Below are 11468 nucleotides of genomic sequence, written 5' to 3'. Positions count from 1 at the left end.
AGAGACAGAAAAAGGAGGTGACTACAAAGATATTTAAATGATTGTGAGTTCCTGCATGCCAGAATGGGATTGGACTGGAGGGCCCTTATGTCTCTTCCAACTCTGTGATTCTATTATTATTATTATTATTATTATTATTATTATTATTAAGCTTTATTCATATAGCGTTGTGAATTTGCACTGTGCTGTACATGCAATTGATTAAAATGGCTGAAATAAACCTGCCTGTGGTGTACATTCGACAAAAACGATTAAATGATTAAATAATCGTGAGTTCCTGCATGGCAGAAAGGAGTAGGACTGGAGGATCCTGTTGTTATTATCTTCTTCGCCGGCAGAGGGAGCCCGCGATCGGGTCTCGGGAGCCTTATAGAGCAGGAGAGAAGGGAACCCTTGCCAGGAATCTCGCCTGGAGCCTGGTCTGGAAGGAAGGGCAAGGAAGCCCAGCCGGAGGAAAGGAAGAAGAGTCCAGCCAGCAAAGGGAAGATATCTTCTGGGTGGTCACACTCTCTCAGCCTCAGAGAGAGGCTGGCCATGGCAGAGGCAAGCTCCCTCTGAAGACAGGGCTCCTGGAGGCTGCTGGGGGCATGGATGCCAGCCTGGGGGCCCAGGAGCTGTGCCAGGCGGCTGCCCGGGGGGACTCAGAGGCGGTGAGGAGGCTGCTGGAGAGTGGGGCTGACCCCAATGCGGAGAATGCCTTCGGCCGGACCCCGATCCAGGTGGGGCCCAAGGAGGGAAGGGATGGGGAAGGGGGCCTTGCTTGGAGGCTCAAGGCCAGGCTGGAGGGGGCAGGGAAGCCCACATTTTGGTCTTCCAGGTGTTTGGGGGGACTTCAACTCCCAGAAGCCCCAGCCTCCAAGACTTCTGGGAGCTGAAGTCCCAAACATCTGGAGGAACAACCTTTGGGGACCATTGCTCAGTGAGTGGTCCCCCCAAATATTGGCCTCCCAGATGTTGGGTACTTCAGCCCCCAGCATTCCTGACTCCTGGCCAAGCTGGCTAGGGCTTCCGGGGGTTGAAGTCCAGGACCAAAGTTTGGGGGAACCACTGAGAAGCAACAGCAGGGCGATGGGAGATAACCCAAAGCCAATCTGAAGGTCAGAAGGTGGATGTCCCACCTCACAGGGTTGTTGTGAGGCTAGAAATAGGGAGAAGTACTGCAGTAATAGGGCAGTTTTTTACTTTCACTGCCATGGCTCTATCCTACAGGGATTTCTAGTTTGGGGAGGCATCAGCACTCTTTGGCAGAGAAGGGTGAAGAGCAACCTTCAGAGCCCTGCAGAGGAAGCATGTAACAGATAAAGGAGGCTTCACAGCAATCACTAGGGGTGCATCTGCACTGTAGAATTAATGCAGTTTCATGCTTTACCCCATGGGAACCATAGGCTTCTTCATCAGGCAAAGGCATTGGAAACCATGGGGGGGGGAATAATGATGGCAGTCATAGGCCTGCATTTTGTGAAGGTGTTGTGGTTGTTGTCCTCAGTTCAGATGGAGGGGTATATCAGCCACAACATCTCGACCAAAAGCAGGCCTGTGTCTAACAATTTCATGTTCTCTTTCTCATTCCTCGTTGTTTTTTAACACCTTTGCCTGATGAAGAAGCCAAGGGAGCTCTGAAAGCTTGCATCATGTATTTTGTGCCTTTTGGTGGGTTCAATAAAGGTATCATCTCTGTTTTGTGGATTTTGGGTGTTATTGCACTTTGTTACATGGCCAACATGCTCCCTCTGGATGTATATTGTGCATTTTGGTTGGCCCCATAAAAGTCTCACCGCTTTTTGGATTTGAGGTCTGACATACAATGCTGGAAACGAACAAGGTGAACTTAAAAATATATTTTTTTAAAAAAGGTTTTCACTGAGTGCATAAACTGCACATCTAAATAGAGCAAAGAGACTGAATTTATCCAGAAACGAATGAGTTGGTGGATCCTGACTGGTCCTTCAAGGACACAAGTCAATCTTTGGGAACCCTAAAGAATAGATTCATGGCAGCAGAAAGGGTCTGTAGTAGGATTCAAGGTGTACAGCAAAAGCCTATGGGGAGGGAATGGAGATGATCCCATTGAATTCAGTGGGGCTCCCTCCTTAGTACTTGCCCTGTGCATTTGGTCCCTTCCAGGGTAACCACAAGGAATAGGGGTTCACTGCCAACCATCTCTTGAAACAACCACTGTGGCCCTCTAGAAAATTATTAAAGTCACCATCAGCATACATTTTGGTTTTGTTAATTTCAGAGAAGTTGGTTTTAAAAGTGACTGAGGGGCAGGTATTGGGGAGAATTGAGATCTGGAGGTATATATATATATATATATATATATATATCCTAAAGTAGCCCCATTCAACAGTTGGTTGAATGGCTCTACCTTGGGTGGTTGTTGTGAGTCTTCAGGTCCTTCTGACTTATGGTGAGGGGGCTGGGAAGGGACCATTTAGTATTTTATTGTCATGTATTTTTACTGTTGTAACCCGCCTGGATTCCTAGTGATTGGGCAGGCTATAAATTATTTATTGATTGATTTATTGATTTATCATGGTGAACCTATCAGGGAAACCTATCATGAGGTTGAGAGTGTGTGACTTTCCCAAGATCACCCTCATTACCATTTCCATGAGTCTCCAGAGTCATAGTCCAAGGTTCAAACCACTAGGCCAGGTTGGCTCTCATTCTAGTTAGAAGTAACCCATGTTGGATCAACATGTAGGGAAATCCCATTGATTCAATAGGTCTAGTCCATTGAGGACTAGCAACAGAAGTCAGGCTACAGTTTATTGCCTTGAGAGTAGAGTTTGGGGAACCAATCTGACTGAGGTTGTTGTGTGTCTTCAAGTCGTTTCCAACTTCTTGGCATGTCTCTTAAGAGAGGGGTTTGCCATTGCCATCCTTTGAGGCTGAGAGAGTGTGACTTGCCCAAGGGCTTGCCCCAGTGGCTTTGATGGTTGCCAAATGAATCCTTAGGGGGCCTCCCTCCCTAGAACATGGCTGGGTGGCCTTGGCAACCGAGGATTCTGTGTTCACACAGCACCCTGCTTCTGGTGTCTTTTCCACCATTTTAAGCTAAATCCAAAGAACTCCAAACATAAATAGGAATGTCAGTGCCTTCGAGGGGGTCACTGATGCTTGTGGTCCTAAAACTCCTGCCCTACTTTCTATTACTGTTTTTTTTTTAATTAATCTGGAAAAACAAAATTAAAATTAATTTTTTTAGAAAAGATGGAAATATGGGGAGGGATAAGTGAATTTACTGCAGAAAAATTGCATTTAGCATCAAGCTGCTCGCCCTTTCCCTCCTGATCCTATTCCTATCGGATTTGGGGCTAGTCAACCCACTGCCTCACTGAACACCAGAGATTAGATAGATTAGATTAGATTAGATTAGATTAGATTAGAGATAGATAGATGGATGGATAGATAGATAGATAGATAGATAGATAGATAGATAGATAGATCAGAACAGATATATTAGATAGATAGATAGATAGATAGATAGATAGATAGATAGATAGATCAGAACAGATATATTAGACAGATAGATTAGACAGATAGATTAGATTAGAGATAGATAGATAGATGATAGATAGATAGATCAGAACAGATATATTAGACAGACAGATAGACAGACAGACCAGAACAGATATATTAGACAGATAGAGAGATTAGATTAGAGATGATAGATAGATAGATAGATAGATAGATAGATAGATAGATAGATAGATTTGAGGTGTTCATTCGCCAGCTCTGGTGCCGCAACAAACTGCAACTCCCAGAATCCCATAGCGCTGAGCCATGGCCATTAAAGTGGTGCCAACCCGGATTATTTCAGCAGTGCGGATGCAGCCTATGAGTTCTGTTTTCTCAATTCTGTTGGACAAGGCTGGGCTCCAAATTCACTGCGAAAATTAATGCTTTCCCCTGTGAATTAATGAAGCTTAAAGTGCTGCCATTTGATCAGATCGAGTCCCTTTGATCCCTCTCTATATTTTTAAAGTTATGCCTGCCAAAGATTTTAGCAGATTTGTATTATGTCTTTAAAGACTTGAGTACAATGCACAAATTAAAGCAGTCACCAAAGGGACTGTAATATGTAATACACACACACACACACACACACACATATATATAATGTACAGTATATGTGGAGAGAGAGAGAGAGAAATATTACAGTCCCTTTGATCACTTTGATTTGTTTATTGTGTGTGTGTGTGTGTGTACGTATATGTATGTGTGTATATAGATATAGATATGGTTTAGGAATGAATAATATCAAAGAGGAAGTTGCCCTTGTTGTTAAGGCCTAGATATGACAAGGAGAGAGCATTTGCTATTTGTGGTTGAGCTCTTACTCTTTCTGAAACAGATATAATGTTTACAGTCAAATCCTGTCCCTGTTGACTCAGCAATTGGACAAACTCACTTCAAAGGGACTTGCTTTTTGATTTCTATGGCAAGTCTATATAAATCTCTTACTTCAGCACCCACTGATTTTTTTTTTGCATCATATGAAAAAGGCAGGGAATCAGGACTCTGTTTTCAGCGGCCTTTGTCATAAGGCAAGCACCATAACATTCTACATTGATTTGTTATTGTGTTTCCTATTGTTGTATTGTATTTCTTTATTGTTGTAACCTGCCCTGATTCTGTGTGATTGGGTGGGCTACAAATAAATCATCATCATAATTATTATCATTGTGATTAAATTCAGTTGATTGAAAAAAATATCAGATGCTATGCTATGCCCTTTCCCTTTCTTCCTTGGCTGCAGTGTGGATGAACCAGTGTAATGAATGGACTACATTTTAAATATCTATTTTAAATATTATATGGATATATGGACTAAATTTTAAATATATGTATGCATATGAATTGCCTAAGTGTGTGTGTGTGTGTGTGCATTACAGTTTGAAGGGTTTTTTTAGAAATTTTGTGTCTTGTTCTTTTTATACTGCTTTTGTATTCAATGGTTGGACCAGTACCAAACTGTGAGGGCTTTTAGCTTTAACAAAGTTACTTACATATATATCGGCTACTAAGCATATATATATATACACACACACACACACACACACACACACACACACATATATATATGAGATAAGCAGCTGTTATATGGACACACATATTTAGGCCATTCACACTGGCACATCTACTGTGACTTGGAATTCAAAACTTGGCAACATAAGTGCCTTTTAGCATAAAATGAATATCAGCTCCATTTGATCAAGTAGATTATCTCCTTTGATTCTCTCCATCCTATATAGTTGCAATTCTGACCATGCTTCCTTCAGAGTAAAGCGTGTGCACACATGCACACACATGGCTCAATCTTTGAACTCAGGGATTGTGTAGCACCTTTGAGACTAGCTAAAAGAACGAAGCTGGTTAGCATGAGCTTTGGTAGACTTGAGCCTACTTCCTCAGATGCATGTTTGAAGTGGAGAATCCAGAGACAGACCTATATAAACCCTTTGTGTGTGAGAATGTCCATTCAGTTTCAGAACCTTGTGGGTGTGGAGAGAAGGTGACAAGTTCAGTTTTAACCAACTCAATAAGGTTTACTGCCTACCAAAGATTGAAGATCAAGCATTGAAGAAGTTAATTTGCCTGTAGCCCAAAGATGTGCCTTTATGTAGGGGGTTTCCAACATGTTCAGTGACACTCCCAAGTAAACCTGGGACCACAGTCTAACTCTAGTCCTATCTAAGGGGTTTGGGCTGCAAAACAAACATTATATCCTTTCAGGATCAGGGTTAAGATTCTTGTTGTAGCTGCATTGAGGGAGTGGTTCCTTCCAAAGGTTGGGAAAGTTACATTTGGGAGATTTTAAGTGTTGCGAGGTTTCTGCAGCTCAGATCTGGGGCTTCTTCAGACTGGGCCATTCGCATTGACATGATAAGGAGAATGTATTTTCATACCTGGTAGCTTTAAATGTGAGCCCCTTCCATGGGACTTGCAAACTAAATCCTTACTGACTCCTCATTTTGTGGCGATTTGGCGAGTTCACTAAATAAGTGGATTGACACAATTCGCATTGGGGCTCAGTTCGAACTCATTGCGAATTGGTCTGGTGTGGAATCCCAATCCTGAACAGATCGCAAGACCCCCAGGTTGCAAATCTCCCATGATGCCCTGCTGAAATGTGCCCCATTTGCTTTCAGGGCAACTGGGGCTCCATTGGAGCTCTCTCTCTGCTTCCCCCCTCTTCCTTCCCCGATGCAACTTGGGCAGAGCAGCCAGGCTAGCAGCGCTTTCTCCCTCTCTGCCTCTCTCTCTCTCACACACACAGATCCCTGGCAGCCAAGTTCAAAGGGATCCTGTGTCAGAGCCTCATCCATTTCATCCTCATGTACATCTATCCAAAGGATGTATGGTAATGTTTGCAAAATAGATGTGAAGGAAATGAAACAGGAGGATGGAGGGAGAGATGGAACTCCCAGAATTCCGTAGCCTCGAGTCAAGGACCCCACAACAAACTCCAACTCCCATCATAGTAAAACTTTATTTTTTTTTATTTTTTATTTTTTATAAATTTTATTGAAACTTAAAACAGACAATCAAATATACAAACACCAAACATACACAATAACACACTTACATACTCGATGCATTAACCTACTTACAATGGGGATTCAAAAAGAGAAAATAGTAATAATGATATATTGAGAGATAACCCATCATTAAAATGATACGTTTTTATATAGGGAATATTGCTCTATGATCACTTTCTTTCCCCACTCCTATATTTCCCTTCTACATCTTTCCCTTCTCCTATTCCTTGCTTTACTTCTTAACCATCTCCTGCTTCTTTCCTTCTCATCTTAACTATCTTTGATCCTCCATTGTTTCCTTCTCTTTCCTTCAAATTCCTTCTAAAACCTCTTCCCCCTTATTACTACTTACTTTTCTTTTCCAGTTCCCCATTCCCTGCGATTACTACGCCTTCATCTTCACGCTTACAAACCTTCACTCTGTCACTTTCTCCTCTTCTTCTACCACTTACTCTCACCTTCCATCACTTACTTTACATTCTCTTGAACACTCTTCCTCCATCCTCTACCTTCATTTACTAGAAGGTAGTAAAACTTTATTTTTAAAATAATAATAATAATAATAATAATAATAATAATAATAATTTAGGTCACTAGTTGGCCGAGGCACCAGAGCTCTCTGGCAGAGAAGGCTCAATGTCTCTGGACACTACAGTTCCCAGAATTCCATAGCACTGAGCAAGGATAGTTAAACTGGAGTTAAACTGGATTATCTCCCCAGTGTGGATGCAACCTAAGAGAAGGCAACTGAATGACAGGAGGATGGTTGTAGATAATATATATATAGATATAGCTCTTTAAGGGCTTTTGGACTTCAGCTCCCAGAATCCCAGGCTATTGGCCAACATGGCTGAGGCTTCTGGGAGCTGAAGTCCAGGATCCTTTAAAGGGCCCAGTTTGAGGACCACTGGGATAGATATAGATAGATAGATATAGATGTGGATGAATTGGCTCGGGGCTGTGACACGGAAGACCCTTTGAATTTGGCTTCCAGGGATGGGAAACTAGAAGGGAGGAAGAAAAAAGGGGCAGCTGTCATTCAGGAGAGGCTAGCATTCGCATGAAAGTGGAGCCTGGCTCCCTTCTTAGCCCCAGAAGTGCAAAGGTTCAGGATGCCTTCAGGGCCCCACTGAGCATGTGCAAGGGTCCCAGTTCAAATCTGAATCCCCCATGGTATGCACCGGTGTGGAACTACAATTTGCTTTCCCTGAATCCGCATCACGTGACTTCCTTCAATTCGATTCCTCCTCAGTTCGGAAGGGCAACAGAAGAGCAACCAGGTATGAAAATACATTCTCCTTATCATGTCAGTGCAAATGGCCCAATCTGCAGAAGCCCCAGATCTGAGCTGCAGAAACCTCGTCTGATAAACACCTTGGACTAGGCCTCTGGAGAGCAAGGGTTTGATTCCCATCTCAGCCATAAATCCCACTGGGTGACCCTGAGTAAGTCACATGCTCTCAGCCTCAGGGGAAAGCAATGGCAAACCTCCTCTGAACAAATCTTGCCAAGAAAACCCCATGATAGGTTCACCTTAGGGTCAACATAAGTCTGAAACTACTTGAAGGCACCCAACAACAACAGATCTCCCTGAAGGCCAAGTTTTTGCTGGCTGTGCAATGGCCTTCCTGAAAAGAGGTGGTGGAACAGAGCAAGGAAAAAATTCCTTTGTTGGCCTACAACTCCCAAAATCCCCAACCAGTAGGTTAAACCTGCTGGGTGGTGATTCTGGGATCTGTAGTCCAACGCTGTACCTTTTCCGAACTCGGCTCCAGTCTTCTGAGATGGCTGCATTTATTTCTTTCTCCATCGTACCTGGTCCTTTGATCAAACAATCTGTGTTTACACAGACTCTAACAAAAACAAAACAAAATACATACATCGGCAGATCCAGGCCTTCAGTAAACATTCATTTATTCTTTTATAACATTATATGTCAATATTTGGGTTTGATAAGAGCGCCTCTCTCTTTCTCTGCCTCCCTCTCCCTGTTGTTAGCTCTGTCATTGTTTGCTTGGTATTCTCCCTGGCTTCTTCCCTTCTCTATGTATTTTCTTTTCCTCCCACACTGCTGCGCTGCGAAACTGAGCTACACAGCACCCCATCTCACATCTGTCTTGTGGTGGGAACGCCCATTCCACAACAGAGGCACAGGGACATTGGGTTTGGGTCACAGCTATTGCATCATCCTTAGAGGCATCCTTCCTGACACCACTTTAACTATCATGGCTCCATCCTTTGGAATCCTAGGAATTGTGGTTTCTTGTGGCTAAATATTTCATAAAACTGCACATCCCACAATTCCACAACACTGGATATCAATTTACTTCTTCAGATACAGTGGTAAGAAATGTATTCACGCTGCAGAATTAAAGCAGTTCAACACCACTTCAACTGCCATGGCTCTATCCTACAAGCACCTAAGATTTATAGTTTGGTGAGACACCAGAGCTCTCTGACAGACCAGACTGAATATCTCACCAAATGACAAATCCCAGAATTCCATAGCATTAAGCTATGAGAGTTAAAATGGTGTCAAACTGCTTTAATTCTGCAGTACGGATACATGCAAAGTGATATTAAAGCAACAGGCGTTTAAGCATTGTCATACAGTTCTGGGAATAGGAAGAAATTTAACAGAATGTAATAGGATAAAGATGCAACTTGTGACTCTAGCCATACATCTTCAAAGAGTTGTGTGAGATGATATAGCTCTTTGAAGCATCTTTGAAGATCAACATCTGTACATGCCATAAGGAGTGAAAGACAAACCGGGGGGGGGGGGGGGGAAGGGTGGCATTATATTTTCCTGGGGGGAAAGGGTGGCATTAGTATCCCTTGATGAAGAGTTCCAACACTGGGATGCCACCACCTAGAAATCCCTGCTCCTGCAACCTTCTCACCATGGTTCAGCTTAGAACAGGACCCTGCCCTCAGATCTGAAAGCATCTAAAATGGGAGCAATAATACAATTTCCTTTAGAGGAGGGAAGTAGGCAGGCTTATTTATGTCCTTTTTGAATGTTGGACACTGGGAGACCAAGGTTCAAATCCCTGCTTGGCCATGGAAACCTACTAGAAGACTTTGGGCAAATCACTCTCTCTCAGCCTTAGAGAAAGACAAGGGCAATCCCCCTTCTGCCATGAACCCCTTCCCCCAAATGACAGATTCACCTTAGGGCCACCATAACTGACAAATGACTTGAAGGTACAAAACAGCCACAAATGCTAGGCTGCAATTTCATGTGGAAGGAAGCCCACAGAACCTGATTTAGTTTTGAACAGACTGTACTTTTAGGATGGCAGTCAGATGCCAAGGCATTCTCCTCTATCCCAGGGTGAGCAAGTCTTACTTCTCTTGGAAACACTAGTCTGAGACTCTTCTGCAAATTCTTCCTTCTCTTTCTACTTGTGCATTTTTGAATTTTTTGATGATTTTTCAGAAACACTCCTTTTGGAGGCCATGGGTTTCATAATCAAAGGTCTTTTTAAAAAATTCATCTGGTAGGCCTAACTGGAGTAGACTCCTTGAATGGACCAGCAAATCAACGGTTACTCAGATTTCACTCATTCAATGATTCTGCTTGAGTCAGGACTAGCAATGGGATGGAGGCCAACAAGTTATGTCTTGGTCACCTGATCTCACTAAAGTCTATGGGACTTCCAGGAGGATTCTTCTGCCTCCCATTCTCTGTCAAATTGTGTTTATACAGGAAACATTTGGTGAAGAAATTGTTGGAGGAATTTCAGCATTCTCTCTTCTCTTCCTCTTTGCTAATTAGATAACCCTGCTAAGTTTCCTCATTTAAAGCTTCCCGTTTGCTCATTCCTGAGATTGAATGACATAGTAATAAATACCTTTTTGTAACCCAATAAACAAACCATGTGATTCCGATCACTTCCTTTTAGGAAGCTACTCTCTAAAGATAAAGAGATGCCTCTCCATCGCCACCATCTCCCTCCCACATCAGGAAGGTGCTGAGACCTAAAGTTTTCTTCTTTTACCTGAACTGTTCTTTAGCCATTGGTTAAGATGTAGCTTCTCCATACGTATCTGGATTCAGTCATCAGTAGACCTTTGTTAATGGCAAGCCATTTGTCTTGTTGTTTTTGAGTCACTCTCAGTTCTCAAAGAAGCAGCAGCAGGAGATAGGCTTTTGTTACTCTGCAGGTTGAAAGCTAAACTCTAGCAGTCTGAGCTTTGATATTTTTGATATTGAAATATTTGGTTTCCTAAACAAAGGCTGAAGCCTTAGGAAACTTGAATTGCCCCAAAGAAACAAAATGATTCTCACATCACAGCTGATTCCAGTGTGACTACAATTAAATAAATATCAGGATTGGAGGCTATAGTGCGGCCAACAGAAATGGAGCAGTTGCACTCTCCCTGTCAAATTGGGCCTCTTAGAGCACAGATTCCCAAACATTGCTCCTCCAGGTGTTTTGGACTTCAACTCCCAGAAGCCTCAGTCACCATGGCCAAAAGCCAAGAATTCTGGATGCCAAAGTCCAAAACATCTGGAGGACCAAAGTTAGCGGACCATTGCTCTAGAGCAGGGGTTCCCAACCTCTTTGACTCGCTGAGCCCTTATTTCTATGACGGAGCCCCTAAGAGGCCTACCCTATGTCTCACATGTTAATAGTGTTTAAGAGTATATATAAGAATATATTCTTATTCTTTAATTTCATTCAATTTTTATTTCTTTCATTTTCTTGGAGCAGCCACAGAGCACCTGGGAAGTGCATGCAGAGCCATAAGGGCTCCTCAGAGCACAGGTTGGGAACCCCTTCAATAGAGGAAACAAGTCCTTTGGTTGAGGAGCAAAATGCTCCTTCAGTCAGTGCTTACTCCAGAGTGACTCCGATTAAAGATCAGAACCAGGGACTGTTTCATGGTCCACTGAAACTTGGAAAGGTTCAA

The 11468-nt window shown here is 42.9% G+C and overlaps 1 protein-coding gene across 3 annotated transcripts in view; it reads left to right on the top strand.

The window, feature by feature from the left end:
- The first annotated feature begins 412 nt into the window (after positions 1-412).
- The window catches only part of LOC149323154 (cyclin-dependent kinase 4 inhibitor B-like), a 31813-nt gene continuing 20757 nt past the window's right edge, over positions 413-11468 (top strand). For 2 of the 3 annotated variants that reach the window (XM_089487901.1, XM_089487907.1), the window contains exon 1: positions 413-719. In XM_089487901.1, the coding sequence (XP_089344027.1) occupies positions 588-719 (132 nt within the window). In that variant the 5' untranslated portion in view covers positions 413-587. The remainder of the gene's footprint in view (positions 720-11468) is intronic. The other variant, XM_089487913.1, reaches the window with a different exon arrangement.

This window comes from Sceloporus occidentalis, unplaced genomic scaffold, assembly GCF_023333645.1.
Source record: "Sceloporus occidentalis isolate IW3139 unplaced genomic scaffold, rSceOcc1.0.p SCAF_1, whole genome shotgun sequence".
In the NCBI taxonomy this organism is placed as follows: domain Eukaryota; kingdom Metazoa; phylum Chordata; class Lepidosauria; order Squamata; family Phrynosomatidae; genus Sceloporus; species Sceloporus occidentalis.
The sequence above is the reverse complement of the archived record's forward strand: the minus strand, read 5'-3'. Positions and strand labels throughout refer to the sequence as shown.